This window comes from Herpailurus yagouaroundi, unplaced genomic scaffold (genome assembly GCF_014898765.1).
Source record: "Herpailurus yagouaroundi ecotype Mexico unplaced genomic scaffold, PumYag 77, whole genome shotgun sequence".
Classification (NCBI taxonomy): Eukaryota; Metazoa; Chordata; class Mammalia; order Carnivora; family Felidae; genus Herpailurus; species Herpailurus yagouaroundi.
Genome location: NW_024412388.1, coordinates 50,309,531 through 50,329,516, shown reverse-complemented (window position 1 = coordinate 50,329,516; position 19,986 = coordinate 50,309,531). Strand labels below are relative to the sequence as shown.

General features: G+C 37.7%; 1 protein-coding gene across 7 annotated transcripts in view; it reads right to left on the bottom strand.

The window, feature by feature from the left end:
• NFIA (nuclear factor I A) overlaps positions 1–19,986 on the bottom strand; it is a 579,301-nt gene that overhangs the window by 338,178 nt on the left and 221,137 nt on the right. The window contains exon 3 of one of the 7 annotated variants that reach the window (XM_040470432.1): positions 13,273–13,420. The exons of the other annotated variants lie outside the window; for them this stretch is intronic. Within the exon in view, the coding sequence (XP_040326366.1) occupies positions 13,389–13,420 (32 nt within the window). The 3' untranslated portion in view covers positions 13,273–13,388. Of the gene's footprint in view, positions 1–13,272; positions 13,421–19,986 lie in introns of those variants that run through there. 7 annotated transcript variants of the gene reach the window in all.

Below are 19,986 nucleotides of genomic sequence, written 5' to 3'. Positions count from 1 at the left end.
CACCCATCTCCCACCAAATTCTTCGCACTTAATCTTGGCCCACGAGAAAAAGCCTAAAGACTGGGTTCTACTTATATCACAAGATGAAAGGCAATTTGAGATAGGGACTGTGTCAAACGCATTAAACTTAGAACCTTATACACAGTAGGTATTTAATAAATATATTTGAGAGATTTAATACCTAACTGATAAACTGCAGTCTGTCAGGACAATGAATTATTAAAGCAACTATTATTAGTGAAGAATATGATGATCTCTTAAAACATTAAAGTTATGTCCACCAAATAATATTAAGTAAAAGGAAAACACAAAACTATGTAGTGCTGAATCATTACATAACCCCAAACCATGCCTACACATGAATCCATATTGCTTTTCTATGTTCTTAACATTATTACAGACTTGACCACAAAGAATTAGGGTAGAGAAAGACTAGTTACTAAATATAAGACCTTAAACTTTCAGGAGGAAAAAAAAATAGTATTAGGGAGACCAAGTGAATCCTGTATCATAACCCAGTGATTCATTACAAACATTCTTTTCTCTAGGGCTCGTTCTTCCATCACTATGGAGGGAATTATATCCATAACCTCCATTAACATTAATGGAAGGTAGCCACATTATTTCAGCAGAACTCCACTAGTGAAACAGGCCTGTAAGAAAAAAGCTTTCATTTATTAAGTTTATAAAGAATTCCTGATATAACACAAATAGCAGTGCCTCTGTTAATTTCCATGATGAGTGCACTCATGCTGGAGAGAGTGAAACAGAACAATTAAACTAATTCTGCTATATCCACAGAAAATATGGTTCATAAAGCTATATGCTTCTAACGCCTTCTAAACCCCTCCACTCTCAACTATAGACTATCCTCTGATACTCGACTGTAATTCCAAAAGGAAATGGTAGTTTTCAAGTATTTCTCCTCATAAAAAAAAAAAAAAAAAAAAAAAAAAGCATGCTTTAAAATGGAATGTTCTAACAAAATACACTCACACATGCAGGGAATAAGAAATTTACAAGCCAACACAAGGTCATTATTTAATTTTTAATTAGGTTTCACCTAACAATGGAAAACTAAGTCTTCCTCCATCCATTTAACAAAATGCTCATTTAGAATACTCCATGGCTTAGAAAGCTTCTGAACAGATGTCTAAAATGAGAATTCAAGACTCAGGAAAATATGAAACTCACTTTACTCTGTTCTCAAGTGATCTGATAAACAAACAGCCTCACCCACTGCAGTCATGGTTGATAATTTATTTCTAGAGTCTGATGACTATATGGCAATTCACTTTGCTGATGAAACATTCTTTATTTGGGTGGGATGCGCACAGATACCAACTTAACGAATGTCATTCCCACAAGATAATAGACCATAGAGAAGACGCATGCCAGGCAGCACTGCATTGAAAAACCACTTTTCACCTATCAGAAGATGCCTTAACAACTGACAGTGTTTATCATATTCAAAAAACTTCATTCCTGCTAGGCAAAGATCCAGAGCCAACTTTGTTTCTTCATTAAGGTCATCGAAACTTTCTAATATCCATGTTTTCTGCATATTTGCAGTTACTAAGAATCCTCACCTTTGCAATTATTTATAGCAGCACTGGGAGGGACAGATATGTACTGTGAAGTTATTTTAATTAACTCAGGGTCTCATTTTCACCATATACAAGACTTTGCTCAAATCCATAAGACAATTCTATCGATAACTGAAGAATTCTTCTCCGACTCTATTCTGGGATCTCTAATTTGGGCCTCACATTTATACCACTGAACTCTATAACTGGGCAGTCCCAGAATGAGAAAAAATCAGCATCAGACCCAAACTCTCTTGGGGGAAAAAGAAGGGGATTCCTCACACTAAAGGAAGGACTAAAGATACAGCAGATACTCCACAGGTCACCCTTGGAGGGAAGGAGGAACAATCCAGCTGCAAGTGAAGAAAGGAAAGGAGCAGGGAGAACAATGATCTTCACCATCTTTTTATAGGTTTGAAAGTTTCATGCTTTAGTGAAGGGAATGTGAACATTTATTTATTTTTTAACGTTTATTTATTTTTGAGAGAGAGAGAGAGAAACAGAGTGTGAGCAGGGGAGGGGCAGAGAGAGAGGGAGACCCAGAATCCAAAGCAGGCTCCAGGCTCTGAGCTGTCAGCACAGAGCCCGACACAGGGTTCAAACTCACAGAGCGTGAGACCATGACGTGACCGAAGTCAGATGCTTATCCACCTGAGCCACCCAGGTGCCCCAGGAATGTGAAATTTTCAATATGCTCTTGAACCAAACTTTAAATATGCCAAGGGATACTATGCCAAAGGTACCAAATATGGACCTTCTCTCTCTCAGGGGCAAAGGCAACTGGACAAACCCTTTCAACTCTGTCCATGAAGAAGCTGGTGGGTTCCTTACAGGTAGCCTAGCTCAATGGTTGGCACAAGGTAAGCAACGGGTGTTTGCTGAACAAATAAGGGCAGATGTGAAGACATCATATACACTGCATGCTCTGTGCTTCATCTGAGCCATGTGCCATTTCCAGAACACATGCCATAAACCCCCATCTGCATGCTCGGTCCCTTCATTTTCCTGCCAACCTCCAAGACCCTGCTTTGATGTCATCTCCTTCACAGAAGTATTTCTCTTTCTCCACAACTCAGAATCAATACTGTCCTCTCTTGAGTCATGTGGGTCCCTTGAATTCTACTATAAAACATACCAGCGGCACCTGGGTGGCTCAGTCAGTTAAGCGTCCAACTTCGGCTCAGGTCATGATCTCGCAGTTTGTGGTTCGAGCCTACGTCGGGCTCTGTGCTGATGGCTCAGAGCCTGGAGCCTCTTCAGATTCTGAGTCTTTCTCTCTCTCTCTGTCCCTCCCCCACTCACACTCTGTCTCTCTCTGTCTCTCAAAAATAAACATTTAAAAAATTTAAAAAAAAAGAAAAAAGCATACCACTTCACATGTTTTGCCTCTTCTCCTACCAACCGATGAGCATCTGGAAGGGAAGGACGGCTTCTTGATTTTATGTTTCTCCATCAACATGCCATGTTACCATATTTCCAGTAGAGGATTAGTATGTATTCCTTGAATATTGAAAATAAGCACATCTATGCCAATCTACCTTCCTGTCTGAATACAACACCCAATTTTCTCCTGAATATGTTAAAATACCCAAAATGTGGTGTCTGTGGCCAGATCTTTCCTAGTCTCCTGAAGGCACTCTCATATTACATACTATGAATAAAGTAAATATAGAAAAGTGACAAGAAGAATGATAAAAGTCACCATGTACACACCATGTCCAACCTTATCAAATATAAGCCTTTAAAAGATAAGAAGAAAGGTCCAGAACGTTCGCCTGAGTAACTCTGACATGCCCTCACCTTCCAATAAAGATCAAATATTGGCAATGAAGTAACCTGGCCATACTCAAAAGAAACACGAATGTGTTCTTTTAAAAGTCAACTTTAAAAAAAATACATGGGAAAATAATCTGGAAATCAATTTCCTCTGAAAGGTGAAAGGAAATAATGTTCTCTTTTTTTGTACACACACCTTTCTAAATCACAGAATTAATCACTATTAAAAATTAAAAGAAGTAAAATTTATTTTATGGAAACATATCTTTTAAAAGGTTTCAAACACCACTTAGAATCAGAAATCACTAACTATTTTTCAAAAGCACACTTTCATTTCATGTATTTAGCTTATTATATTGCTCAGGGCATAGGAAATGAAAATCACTGTTATTTTTAATCTCGTGCCAACACACCTACAAGATCTACCACTCACTGCCCCTAACTCTACTCTGTCGTCTTTTACAAGGCTCCCTGCATTTCAGCCTCATGATTACTCTTGCCAAAACACTTCCTGAAACACTTTATGCTCCTGTTCAAAAACCCTACCTGACTTTCTATTGTCTAAATCTTTCAACTGGCACTCAACGTCCTGCCCTACAGGAACCCGTCTCCTAACCGAATGTCTCAGCTGACCCCACCTGGGGCAAAACTGCATATTCCTGCTTCCACAGCTTCCCTCATGCCTCGCCCCTGCTCTCCAGGTCTTCTACTAGTCTCTAGCAGCACCCCTCCTCACCCACTAAAAATCCAAACAATCCTTCAATCCATAACTCAAATTTCATTTTATCCAAAAGCTTTCTAGACTGTCCCAATGCTTCACAAATTCTCTCCTGAATTTCCACAAAACGTGTTCTCACCCGTACTTATTTTTATATGCCCAAGAAAAATGTATGCTTCATACAAGCAAGGCGACACTGTGTAAGATTACATCCTTCACCAAACCTAGCATAATGGCTCGCGTGCAGTTGACAATACGTATTTGTAAATTAACTATTTCTAAGACAGTAATTTGTAAACTTTACATGGTAAGATCAAATTAAAGAACAGATTTAAAGACTATCACAATTAAATTAAGATACGCTCTATATCACGAACAAATAAAATGCTTTCCAGACTGACAATCTTCAAGTAAAACTTTCATTCTAATCATATTCCTAACCTTGTCACAATTTCAGGGCTAATACGACATTGGAAATACTAACCAAGCAGGATAATTTAAATTCCTCAACCCCAAATTGCTACAAAAATTAACAATAAAAAATCCTAAACTCTGCTGGTGACATTTTATTTCCATAGATGCACAATGTCGTTAAAGCAAACTCACTAGTAACAATAACTGCATATGAAATGAGTAAATGTCAGACCTACAAAGGAGAGCAGAGTCTTGTGGGCCAGTATGAAAACTTCATTAGTCCACTGTATGCAAACATGTCCCTAATTTTAAATGGGTCTTAGAGAAGAAGACGGTGTACTGTACTAAGTCACCCTGGAGGCGGCTAACTGCATTTGGGTGGCCACTAAAAAGAAAGTTTTCTGACCTGAGATGTGAGCTATCACACATGTAGAAGACATGGGTAAAAACTACCTTTAACGTGTCCTCACTCACAACAACAAAAAGGAAATAAATACAAGACATTGAAAACAGCTGGACGCTCTGAACGAGACCAGCCTACACTAAAAAATTTTAACTGAACATGGATTCAGACAGGAACACTTTACCAATTCCTACACACGGCGCGCACGCACACACACACACACACACGCGCGCGCGCGCGTACGCACACATATGCTTCACCATGCATCTAATGAGTCACGTTACTCTCTACCACAGGTAAATGGTACTGTACCTTGATTTTAATCTCTACTTATTAGTGATTTAGAAAGCAAAGTGTAGCTTTTTCATTTTAAAAGTGTATTAAATATGGAAGATTCTAAAAAGGACAGAGAAATATATTCTTAAGCAAATAGAAAGCATTTATTTTTTTAAATGGCATAGCTCAACATACTAAAGACATACTCAAGCTGCCAATTTTTAGAGCATGGGTTTTTTTTTTTTTTTAAATCTTTCTATTTTGGACAAATAGGATTAGGCTTCTTAGACAATTCTTTGTTGTTTTGACTTCAACAATTTATGCAAATGAGATGTTAATTAGTGTGATTGTAACTTAAATTATGCTTGTGTAAACCTCTCCATTGGTAGAAAAGTGTGGGAATCTACACAACTGGTATTTAAAGGAGCTGTACTAACCCCCTTCTGAAAGCCCAGTATAGCAAGATCACTTTCATGTCTTTACAATTTGTTTTTATGAGGTGATAACATTTTTACAAATACCATCATTTTTGGTTTTTTATATTGTAAGTGACAGTCTGACATTTTACAACTGGCTTATTGAAAACAAGAATTGAGCACTCTAGCAGTAACGGACATTAACTGCTGAATAGAGATTCAGATGCTAATGAGGTGAGAGGGGCTCCAGAAAGTTTTGATAAATGCTACACACACTCTAACTAGCTGTGAATGTGGGTTGACAAAGAACATCTACACCAGGGTTCAATAAAATGTAACCCTTTAAATTAATCATACTGGCAGTATTTAATAGAATGCACAACAATCTCCTTTTCTGTTGGCTCTAAAGCTGGAGAAATGCAAAGTCTTCACAAATGAATGCCCCCACATTTCCCACTCCACATTGCTACTTTCATTTGAACGTCTACAGCTGTTTCAAAAGTACTTACTGTAAATAGCAAAGTAGAAGCATAATTCAGAGCCTGACTCTTTCACAACATTTTTCTGTCTAGATTTTTCCTCATTTTTCTGTCTAGATTTAAACAAAAACTAAATAAGAAGAAAAAAAAAAAGTCTGAGGTTTGAGTGCCCGGGTACAGAACCCAGAACATAGTAGTTTCTCAATAAACGACAGTTATTGTTATAGGAAAGTTCTGGCAACGTATAAAAAGAAAAACCATCTGCTCACACAGGAAAAAATAAGAAAATACAGGAAGTAAGGCCTTCTGTCTTCCGATTCATAAACTTAAAGTAGGCCTTTGTTCTTTGGGAGCTGTTGGGCAACCTATTTTATTGCTTGGGTGAGGAATTCTCTTTATACAGAAATAATAATGTCCTATTAAGTAGAACTATAATGAGCCTTATTATCACAAATGTCAGGGAACCTCGATTTACTTTATTTAATTTTTGATGTGCACATGAATAAAACTCTTCTATTGATTGCAAACTTGTAGATTTCAACAGACTACAGCTCAAGAGATCAACCTTGTATTTCTTGAGCAAATGCAGAGCATTAACATGTTATTTCTTCTTAAAGTGACAATCCCTAATATCCTTTTTGGTTTTTGCCAATTTTAATCTTGGCAGGAAGTGGAAATCTGTGCACTCAGCAACACTGCAATCTTGCTGGCTGTCAAAATTATGTGTCAGCCAATGCCTGAGTGGTATTCCTGTCATTTCACCATGGTAAGAAACTTATCAGTCTGACATATAAAGCCTCTAAAAGCAGCGATTTATGCCAAAATGTAGATGTACATACCCACCACCTAAATTTCATTTTTATAATTCCCACAATTATTATAACTTCCCCCAAATATATATTCAGATTGTAGTTCAACTTCAAGGATGCTTTTAAAAATTCAAGGAATAATTATGACTTTTAAAAAGCTTTCGATTAAAAGACAACTAAATTTTAAAACACACATGGGTCTCCATGACACGTGCGTGTACAGTTTGAAAATATGCTTGCCTACAGGTATGGCATACTTTTTTAAAGAATCATTTTCTCCCAAACTCTCCACGTGAACTACACATCTCCAAGACAAAAAGCTAATTGTTTCTCAATAAACTGCATAAAAATGATACCTTTACCCTTCAGCAAGCACTGGTTACTCTCTGACTTTTCAAGAGTAAAACCTCTCACTTAAAAAAAAAAAAAAGTGAGCAAGTAGAGAAATGTGCGCTATGGTTTAGAAATGGCCATTTAGCCAAATTGCATACTTGTGCTGTGTCAGCGTCCTGGCAGAGTCAACTCATTCCACCGGTCTAATGGATGGCAATTGAATTTAATTAACAAAACTCCTTTGACTTAGTTTCATACTGTGCGGAATGTAATGGAATCTCCTCTCTCTCTCTCTTTCTCTCTCTCTTTCTCTCTCTTTCTCTGGCATTCAACTAAAAATGTCCTTAACTGCTGTCCACTTTAAGAATATTAAAGGCTATACATTATACTTAGAAGATATAATACAGTCATCTCCTTCCCCATGACTTAAATTTAGTTACTGAATTATGCAACATAAAATAATTAAAAAGATACTTTGATAGTGATACACAGTATAGATTCAATTACCACAATGTATCCATTAAAGGTACTTTTATAGTATGAATAAAATGCAAATCCTCTTTATGGATCAATACCAGAACATAATTCTATTCTTCCTCCTAAAAAAAGGAAGTTAACCATTATAAATCATCTTCACATGAAAATGGTAAAAAGGTGTTCCTTTAAAAGTGTTCTGTTAATCTCAATATAGTAAGAATGTTACTTTCTCTGTTACACCCATTTTAAAACTGTATGCCTAAATTCCAGCAATATTTGATAATCAATAAACAGAAAACTTATTTACCAATCTTCTTCATACTTATCTAAATGCCTGACACTAAATTCACAGAGGCATTTCTATTAATTAAATAATCTTTTCTAAATAAAATCAAGAACACACCAAAAGAAAAAAAAAATGCTCCTAAGGGATTCCAAGTAAATACTACTCTCCCTAACTTTTGCCTGGCTGGGCACTCTGAGACAAGTTCCTATGATTGATTATCGTGGTATCGCGGAATCTTTGACTTTGAACCATAACCTTTTTTTCGAACAATGACAGTTGGGACCTACCATTTGCCATCTGTAGAGATGGAGGGGGGAAAGGACTTCACGTACATTAATCAACCAATTAAGAACAGACTTAAACAAAACACTAAAGCATAATAAACCCCTGACTGCTTAATAGCTTTCTACTTTTAATAGTTGTCTTCCTGCAGGCTGCTCACAGGATTAGGAGGAATCTGTTCAAGTCTTAACAAAAATCGCATGAGCAAAGGGAAAAAAAGGGAGCCATTCAAACCAGGCATTTTAAATTGTGAAAAATGCTACCGAAGGATTGATTCCACAGTTCAAATCAAAATTTAAGAGGCTGATGTACACACCACCTTATCAAGGAATCTCAAGTCAATACAAACTATGGTACTTGTCTCCACTGAAGTATCCAAAATGCTTAGTACATACAAATGATCCTCTTAATTTGAAATTTTAGGTGACTACATTTTTAAAAGCACCACTCACTCAATAATTTATAGTATTATCACTTGACATAAAGTAATTTTCCAGGAGAGTTTGAGGCTTTGGTTATTGGTGACACGGAGAAAACATAGTCCTAAAAATTGGAGCAAAGTTAACAAAACAAGGTAAGGTCTTACGTTTTCTCTGATGAAAACGTGATCAGCAAATGTAGCATTAAACAGGAAGGCATTAATTCAGTCTTGTTCACAAATAAAAAATAAATAGGAAACCAAGGGGAAAAAGTCAAGGACGCCTACCTTCACAGGTTAATTCAATACTGAATTGAAGGTACTAGCCAATGAAGTGAGAAGTGCAAGGAAATAAAAGCCTGAGATTGGAAGAGCAGAAATGAAAATGCTACTGCCTGCATTTGATATGATTAGCTGCACAGTAGTCAAAAAAAAAAATTTACAAACCACTGGCTGAAAATATGTAACAACAGCTGGATATAATAAGATCATTACACAAGAATTGACTGTATTTCTATACCAGAAACACACAGTTAAAAATATACTTTTAAAAACGCAACTTATAAGTGGTTTCAAAAAAGATGTTGAAGACCTGGGTGAAAAATAATTCAACTTTTCGAAAGATAAAATCTAAATAAATGGAGAGGCATACCATGTTCATAGACGTAGTAAGATCTGATAATAATAAGATGTCAATTTCCCTTCAATTCAAGGGTAGATTCAATACATTTCTAAGCAAAATCCACACAGGATTTTTCATGAAACTTGACAAAATGATTCTATTACCTCACATGTATTAGAATTGCTATTATTAAAAAGGGAAGAAATAACAAGTGCTGGTGAGAATGTAGATAAAAAGGGAACTCTTGTGCATTGCTGTGGGAACGTAAACTGGTGCAGCCACCATAAAAACAATATGGAGGCTTCCCAAAAACCTAAAAATAGAGCTACCATATGATCCACCGATTACACTTCGGGGTATTTATCCCAAGAAAATGAAAACACTAATTCAAAAAGATATATGCACTTCCATGTTCACTGCAGCATTACATACCCTTGGCAAGATACAGAAACAACCTAAATGCCCATCCACAGGTGAAGAACAAATGTAGTATTATTTAGTCATAAAAAGAAATCTTGTCATTTATGACAATATGAAGGGACCTTGAGGGCATTATTCTATACAAGGTAAGTCAGACAGAGAAAGACAAATGCCATATGACATTTTATATATGCAATCTAAAAGAAATAAAATAAACCAAGCTCACAGGTATAGAGAACAGATTGATGACTGCCAGAGATGGGGGCTGGGAGATGGGGGAAATGGTTGAAGGTGGCCAAAAGATAAAAAGAAAGTTAAAAAAAAAAAAAAAAAGAGGGGCACCCGGGTGGCTCAGTTGGTTCAGTGTCCGACTTCTTTGGCTCAGGTCATGATCTCAAGGTTCATGGGTTGAAGCCCCACATTGGGCTGGGCTCTGTGCTGACAGCTCAGAGCCTGGAGCCTGCTTCGGATTCTGTGTCTCCCTCTCTCTCTGCTCCTCCCCTGCTTGCGCTCTAATCTCTCAAAAATGAATAAAGGTTAAAAAAAATTCATATCAAAGCTAATTATAAGGGCTTAGCAACTGAACCAGCATGTTGTTGGTACAGGATAGACAAATTAATCACTAGAACAGAGAACCCAAAAACAGACCCACAGAAATATGAAAACTTAACAAATGACAGAGGTGCCATTGAAGATCATTTGGGGAATAGAGAAACTATTCAATAAGTGATAAAGTGGAAACTGTTATTCACATAGAAAAACAAATGAAACTGGATCCCTACCTCACATGACACACAAAAATAAATGCCAAACGGAATGCAAATGTAAATGTCAGATGAACATTTAAGGATGTATAAAAAATACCATCTATTTCCAAACTCAGAGTAAAGAATGGTATTTTAAACAGGACACAAAGCACCAACTGTAAAACAGAAGATTAATAAACTTTTACTATATTAAAATCAAGAATTTGTGTACATCAACGATATCTTAAAGAAAATGAAAAAATAAGCCACAAGTTATGAAAAGATATTTGCAAACACATAACACAAAAAAAGTAGAATCCAGGATATATATAGAATTCCTAACAAACCAACAAGAAAAAGACAAGCAACAAAATAGGAAAAAAAAAATGAGTAAAAGACATGAGCATTGATTTCACAGAAAAAATAGTGGCTTACAGATATACAAAAAGATGTTTCATCTCATTATTAATAAAATTAGAAATGCAAATTAAGGCTGCAATAGAATATCATTTTATAGTTACCAGACTGGCAAAAAGTAAAAAATCTGGCATTGGTGAGTGTTGGAGAAAACAGAATCTTTTGTACAGTGCTACCGCTAGTGAGAGTGTAAACAGATACAAATAGTTAATAAAATAACAGTATCTTTTTTTGAAATGTAACACTTACACACTCTGTGATTCAACAATTCCACTATTAGGTACATACCCTAAAGAAAACCTTATACATATGCTCCGCTAAACAGGTTACCTACCATACATAACACTTGTTAGTTGCAAGAAACTAGAAATATCCCATCAATCCACCACTAAATGGCATATTACACAAGAAAGAAGAATAAATTACAGTACACTTAGCAACATTAGAAACATAATGTTGCATGAAAATGCAATTTCCAGGATCACGTACATATGTATGTGTATATATATGCATACATGTATGTATACATAATTTTTATAAAACTTAATAAGACTTAACAAGATATTTGATACACATATATGTGGTGAAAACATTTTTCTTTCATAGGAGGGGAACAGTAAACACAATACTCAGGATAATGGATGATATTTTCAGGGAACATAGAAGTAAATGCAAGGTATTAGTAATATTCTCCTTCTTGAGTGCAGTTGTAGATTCACAGGTCGTTGTTATAATATCTTACATATATTCTTACATTGAAAAACAAAGTGAAAATAATGAAATCAAACCAGTAATGCTTATTAAAATAAAGGATTTTTCACAATATCTTAGAGTCTTTCAGCAACAGTCCTAAAAAGTTTTAAAAGAAATACAACTGAATATCTATGTTGACTTATTTTAATAACACTGTCCCTTTTTTCTCTTAGAAAATGTATGAATAATCAAATTGAGGGGTGGGAATCTTCATTCTTTTTTACTTGAATGATATAAATAATTTGTATTTTGAATCCAATCTCGGCTCCCCATGCCAACAGGGAGGATGCTGTGATAAAGGAGGAAACTCCCGTATGGACAAATTCAAACAGCAGATAATCCACATTTCTGCTTGACTTAAAATGCATCAGTCAGCCTTTTAACATTGCATTTTATGTCCTGATTATACTTGGTTTCAAAGAACTTCTATTCCTGGGAAGGGACTAAGAAAGGACGATCCACATTTATTGTAGATGGTTGGGCAGTAATACACACACACACACACACACACACACACACACACACATCATATACTGTATGTCATATCACACACACACACACACACACACACACACACACACACACACACACATCTCTCTGTGTGTGTGAAGAAATCAACAAGGTGGTATTGTGGTTTGGCAGAGAGGGGATGATAGAGGAATACAAAGCTGCCTTCCAATGAGAATGTCGTCTTATAAATAACTCAGTTAAAGAACTGAGTTTCTATGAATTGTCTCCAAGAGAAAAAAATTTGAAAACCTGACTGAACAGGAGTGGCATGCAGTCCACAAGGATGAATTTAACTGAAAGGAGGCCGTCCCTGTTTCACTAGGAGCCTGGTCAGAATTCCAGCACATGTGTTTTACAGGTACACAGATTACACTGTTCTTTAAAAAGACATTCTAGGGGCGCCTGGGTGGCGCAGTCGGTTAAGCGTCCGACTTTAGCCAGGTCACGATCTCGCGGTCCGTGAGTTCGAGCCCCGCGTCGGGCTCTGGGCTGATGGCTCCGAGCCTGGAGCCTGTTTCCGATTCTGTGTCTCCCTCTCTCTCTGCCCCTCCCCCGTTCATGCTCTGTCTCTCTCTGTCCCAAAAATAAATAAACGTTGAAAAAAAAAATTAAAAATAAATAAATAAATAAAAAATAAAAAGACATTCTACTTCAAAATGCCTTCCCAGGTATGCTGAAATAAGAAAATGAAATAGCAATGTCTTTCCATCCATACTTTGCCAGAAAAAAGGTGATCACCAGATGCAAAAATATAATCAGAGAATTAAGTAATAATCAAATAAGTTAGAATTTCACTGATAAGCATTATAGCCGCTGATATAAAGTTACTGTCTACTAGTCAAGATCCCTCCACTATATGCCATCTAAGTACACACTCCTCACCCTGAGAGGTGCTCAGCTAGCAACACCAAACAAGAGAAGATGAATACAAGAAAGGCCACGAATTCATCGTGATAGCTTCAACTACAGAATAAAACTGGAAAATAACCAATTTTTTTCCAGATGCTATAATTTCACTAATTAAACATCTCCTTTAGAAATCAATAATCCTCTAAGAGAGAAATTAGAATGCTTTCTAATTCAAGTTCTTAAACATAATTTTTCCTACAATTTTAAGAAAGGAAAAATAGATATTTACTTCTTCAATACAGTCTGGGGCTAGTGCTTTTGTCATTCAAAGAATTTCTGAATTATTGTATGACAACCTACAGTATCACAACAGATATTTTTCCTTCTCAAGATTCTTATTACATAGCTATGCATTGACCTTGACCTGAATCTTATACTTCAGAAACAAGAATGGAATTGCAAGGAGACACATATTAAAATGCAAGTGTTTTCATTAGCCTAACAGTTATAAAATTTTCCAATCCTACGAAGTACACTGGTCAAATCCCACACTTTCTACCACTTTGCAAAGTACAGGCAGGCACACTATCCTCTCTGCAGCTCTGAGGTCCAATTAGGATGTAACTGAAAAAAAAAATTACATTCTAGTTTTCATTCCCCACTAGAATATTTTTAGTGACTGTTCACCTAAAGAAGATGTCCAGATTTTGGTCCCCTTTAATAGTCTATGAAAGCACAAAAGAATGTGCTTCATTTTCAGTTTTCAAGAAAATTGATTTTCATATGATTTTAAAAGTTCTTGTTTCTCATTATTTTTAAAGTTTCAGAGAAAAAAAAATGGAAGACAGTAATGTATATTCTGTCAAAATGCTTCCATTATCCTTTGCTGAAACCAGTAGGAGGTTTTAGATATGAAGACGGGGCCAGACGGAAACACTTTACGGGAAAATCTGCAGTGGAACGGTGTTGATAATGAACATGCCTAGAGAAATAAAATCATGAATGCTGTATGTGTTGGGGGGGAAGAAACTCTTATCTTCAGTTGGGTTCTGTTTCCCTTAGAGAGGCTTATGTTACCCTACAATCAATAGGTCTCCAATTAAACAAAGAAGATTTACATATGCTGGTGCATTTTGGAGCTAATGAAATTGGTCTAACAGTTTTAATGAGGGCACAGCACTAGCTAGCAGGGGGAACTTAGAGGAGTCACCACATACAATGGGGCCCAACGCCTTCATTCTGATCTTTAACTCTTCTACTACTACTGCCTCTGGCCTCTCGAACCATGCCAAAAGGTACCCTGCTTGGTTAAGGACAGACAAGCCTGGAAATTCTCACTTAAGGTAAGGGTATGATCCACAAACACTTTCCCTGCAGAGCAAGACAGTGCGGGGTTCAAAAACAAACAAAAATGGGTGCCATCCTGAGCAGAGTGCTCCATTTTTTTTTTTAATTTTTTTTTTCAACATTTATTTATTTTTGGGACAGAGAGAGACAGAGCATGAACGGGGGAGGGGCAGAGAGAGAGGGAGACACAGAATCGGAAACAGGCTCCAGGCTCCGAGCCATCAGCCCAGAGCCTGACGCGGGGCTCGAACTCACGGAGCGCGAGATCGTGACCTGGCTGAAGTCGGACGCTTAACCGACTGCGCCACCCAGGCGCCCCAAGAGTGCTCCATTTTTAATCAAGATCATGCTTTTTAAAAATTCAAGCATGAAGCTGATATCCTTTACTCTCCCTCCCAGCAGGGCACTGAGCACACAGTAGGTACTTGATAAATGCCTGCTGGTGGATAAAGGGGACTCCCTCACAAAGAAGTTGGAGCGGTGGCTTTACAACTTGATCACTTTCCTAGGTACACAGTTCAGATAAAAGTCAAGACCAGGATCTTAGATGGGAAAACAAACAGCCTGAATGATTTTTTTATAAATAGTCTAGCATCACAAAACCTTTATTTTCAGAATTAATGATTATTCACATGTCAGTACCTCCTTTGCGTTAACATGAAACTTTGGATTTTGGTGAAGAAACAAAAATCAGTTAACATGATAAAGTGAGAAGGGAAAATCATTCTGACCAAACAACAACAACAAAATTAAGCATAAATTCAGTATTCCTGAGGGAACAAAAGCTATATTATATGTCACCTCATTTTTCAATCCATATTATAAACATCTCACAACTTTTTGCTTTGTTCAAGCCTGATTTTCCACTTTGGTCACTAGCTCAACAAACGTACTGAACACACACCAGGTGGTGAGCCCTACATACCCGTATGGGGGAGGGTACACAAAAATAAATACAACTCAGTCTCTGCTCATAAAGAAATCACAGCCCAATTTGGAAGACAGATCATTTTATTACGATGCATGAAGTTCTAACGGTGAGCACTACACAGTGCTAACAGGACACTATGGAAATGTCGGGAAGGGGCCCTCAGCAAGTGCTGGGGTCAGAAGAAGGCCTAAGCAATGTTAACCAATTAAAGGTGAGTGAGGATGTGCTCAGTAGAAGGAATGATATAGAGATAGAGATAGAGATAGAGATAGAGATATAGAGATAGAGATATATGTTGTATATATTATACATAACATATGGGTGCCTGAGTGGCTCAGTCGGTTGAGGGTCTGAGTCTTGATTTTGGCTCAGGTCATGATCCCCAGGTTGTAGGATTGAGTCCTACATCAGGCTCTGTAGTAAGTATGCAGCCTGCCTGGGATTCACACTCTCTCTCTCCCTCTGCCCCTCTCCCCTGCTTGTGCTCTAAAATAAAATTTAAAAAAACAGAAAATATATTAAAAAAAAAATATATATATATATATATATACATATATATATATGCACATTTACAACGATACGAGGTGTGACCACAGCCTTCGGCAAGAAGGCAGCCTGTCCCTGTATACTCCATGCACCAAAATTCTCATTTATCACCTCGCATGTGCACTCTCCAATTTCAAGGTTAGTTGTATTCACTGTTAACTCAATCTAGAAAGGGAATATACTCACTTTAATTATCCCACATTTGTCGAAATACACCTTACCCTCATTTAAATATGGCAGCTACTCTCTTGATTACAAATAGGAACATTCGATAACGCACAGCATCGTGAAAGTGGCCTTGTCAGAAGCATGAGTCATTCCACACACTAAGTTCCTTACATCCTGAAACCCCCTCTCAGAGGTCAGCTCCTACCTCTAAAAGTTCAAGGATCCAAAGCTGACACATTAGAGTTTATTGAAACATCACCCTGGTGGGAATCTGCAATTGGGGATTCAGTCCAAATTTAAAGACAAACAATTCCTTTTCCAGATGTTGGACCCAGACAATGAGAGTACTCTGAAACAACTTCCTCCTAAATAACAGATTTAAAAACAGAAAAGGGTATTATATTGCAGAGTCATAATTCTAATCTGAATATATAGGATTTAAAATATACTACATTAATGAAGTCTGCTTAGGGTTAATGTGTTCAGCTTTACTCATATCACGTGAAAGAAACCAGAATAAGGCCAGAACTATAAAAATGCTATTCAAGATTACAAGGAAAGAAGGTATAGGGGAAGTGAAGGGGGGAGATTCTGAAGATGAGTTAGCAAAAACAGAGATTTTCAAACTTGTTAAACTTCCATTATCTGGAGATAAAACACTCTTAGAATAAAGGGAACATCAGCTGTTGCTAAAAGCATCAGGTAAATTCTAAAGTCTGTATCCAGGTGGCTTATTTAATCTGAAGACAACATGGTTCTCCCTGGAGGAAATGAACTGCTAACATCCCATGAACTCTATCAAGTTTGCCTCACTTCTCTTACCGCCTGTAAAACAAAGAAATCTGTCTTCAGTTTCATGATGTCCCACATGGTACTGTGACTAATCCCCAACCATTTTTATTTACAGTGTTCAGAGTGAGTTTCTATGACAATCCCATGCCATTCTCAATGTTACACACAGATTTTCTGCCTTTTGAAAATAATTACAGAACAAATCATTTGTTCTGCACTCTATATAAAGAAAAGCACACTTATTATTGGCTGGGCAAACAGATTTCACTCTCAGATTAAACAATAAGCAGATAGAACAGAGAACCAAAAAAAAAAAGGAAAAAAAACACAAAAAACTCCAATATCCACTGTTTGGGACCACCAGATTTTTGGGTCGTTATTTGTGTTTCATTTATCAGACATGCGATAGTTCTCCTTCCTATCACCATCTGTACACACTTTCCCAGAAGACCCTCACAGCTGTCCCATTAACACACTAACACACACTCGCACATATAGGACCTCTTCTGTGCTTTCTGTCTGAATGCAATCCATATCTGTTTTCTTTTCACAGGAGAAAGAAAGGCAAAGCAGCTTGAGACCTCGGACAACTTAAAATCCACTTCAGTGTAAAAGTCTCAAGATTGCTAACTTTCTTCAGAGATAGAGGAAAACAGAGAATTTAAGTGGCTATAATACTGAGACTTGGCTGTGTTTTAGGAACTACCACCAACTGCCAAATGAATTCACCATGGCTTGCTCTCCAAGGCCTTCCCTTCCTTTCTGTTTGTCACTCCCTCATTCTCCTGCTGTTTAGTTTTCCTATAACTCTGTTTTATCCTTCGGCATTACAAGAAGGATGGCCTCTAAAGAAGAAATAGAACTTTTTTGTGCACCAACATGCCACAGTGAACTATTAAGTAATAAAAAACACCTGTGCCCGGTCCTGTATCTGCTTGGGTTTTCTTTCCACTTCCACAGATAGTTTTGACATAAGAAAACTGAAAATTTAACAACGTAGTAGAAGTATGATCAAATGAAGAGAATTCCTCAACATGTACCAATGGTACAGCAAGAAGGCAACAGCAACAGCTGGTTCTGCAAATGTTTAAAACTTCCATGGGGCACCTGGGTGGCTCAGTCGGTTAAGTGTCTGACTTCAGCTCAGGTCGTGATCTCACAGTTCGTGAGTTCGAGCCCCGCGCTGGGCTTGGAGCCTGGAGCCTGCTTTGGATTCTGTGCCTCGCTCTCTCTGCCCATCCTCCCACTCATGCTCTGTGTCTCTCTGTCTTGAAAATAAACATTAAAAATTTTAAACAAGGGTCGCCTGGGTGGCTCAGTCGGTTAAGCGTCCGACTTCGGCTCGGGTCATGATCTCACGGTTCGTGGGTTCGAGCCCTGCATCAGGCTCTGTGCTGACAGCTCAGAGCCTGGAGCCTGTTTCAGATTCTGTGTCTCCCTCTCTCTCTCTGCCCCTCCCCAACTCGTGCTCTCTCTCTCTCTGTCTCAAAAATAAATAAACATTTAAAAAAATTTTTTTTTAATTAAAAAAAAAAGCTTCCTATGGGCTATTAGTTTGTAAGGATCCTACTTCAAAAACATCAAAAGCTTTGAAATCTTAGTTTCTGGATCAATTTCACCCAAGATGGCATCAGCTCGTCTCATAGTATTTTCTTCAGTTTTGTATCCTTGGCATCTAGCACGGTGCCTAACAGGTAGCAAGCGCTCAAAATATGTTTCCTGAATCGAGTTGCCAGTGATGGGGTAGAATCTGTCAACGAAGGCAACAGAGGTAGATTTTCTATGCCAACACCAACCAAAGAGCCTGTGGTAACAACAGGCTACAGTGGTCCTCCAATTCACACAAGAATGTTCTATCTTCGGAGCTCCTGGGATGCATGCACTTAGTGTTTTCACCTTGTAAAATGAAGACCGCTTCCTTCAAGGTTTGAAACACTGAAATCTATTAACAAACCAGAAAAAGCTCTAGTCGCTCACTATTTTTTCAGCTTCAGAGAAAACCATGGCTTTCAGCACTGTTACATACTTCCAGTGAAAACTTTTACCCCATCCATAAATTCAGGGGTGGAGCTCAGAGAGCCTGATATCTTGGGGAACACCCTGGAGATAAAAAGCCCTAACACTAACTAACCATCATACCATGGAGATGTTACTCAGCCTCTCTGCGTCTTCATCTGCAGAAAGGTAATTATAACAAAAAGCTCCCCTACCTAAATTTAAGGTTTATGTGAAAAGCTAATAAAATAATATATATGAAAAGCCAATTTAAATATTATAGAGGTTAACCACACAAGTCTGGGTTCCGATGGATCTGGCTTTAATCCTGGTTTCGCCACTTACTCTTGGCAAAACCCTGAGTGAGTTACTAACACTCTCTGAGCCTCTGTTTCCCCGAATAATGGGAGTAACCCACAACAGAAGTCAACTACCATCTCTGCTCACCCCCGCCACCCAACATGAACAATTCTCCCAAACTTGGAGAGGTCCAAAAGGAAAACAAAATAGAAACAAAGAAACCCACATAAAACCAGAGAAGCCCGTATCCACAATTTAGAAAAACCAACGAAGCCAACCCTAAGAAAAGGCACCCAGATACGTAAATTCCTGGAGATGCCCAAAATATTTAGAGTCTATCACAGAACGCTCTGCGTACAGAGCAAAAGGCACTGTCCTGTCTTCACTTTTAAACAAGGCGATTGGTAATAAAGGCCCAGAAATGTGCATCTCTAAGTGGGAATCTGTGCTCCTCCCCAATCTATCTGTTTCCATCCACTTCTGCTGTCTCATGACACGTCTTCACGGATTCAGCATTGCCCCCACCCCAGAACCTCTGAGGCTCAACTGTAAATAAAGTAAAAAAGCTGTGCATAATCAGTCTTTATACAGCAAAATTGAAAATGTCTCTCTTTGAAGAATTACAAAGCTTTCTGTCTGAAACCTCTGACCTTTCTAGAGAAATCAGAGTCACTGTAGTTTAAAAATGTAGGTGGTAAAAGTACAAAGGATTACATTTATCCATTTTGCATGTTTGCCGTCTTTTCTGAGATGAGGAGCAAATATCTTTAGAACAATTAGTTCTTCAACCCTAACATTTCAGGCTGTCATATCCTCATTCTCCAAAGAACTGTGTACATCCTGGCCCCGATGAGATGGCACTTTTCTATTACTTCTCCCACTTTATTTTACGGAAAATCTAAAAGCACACGAATTCC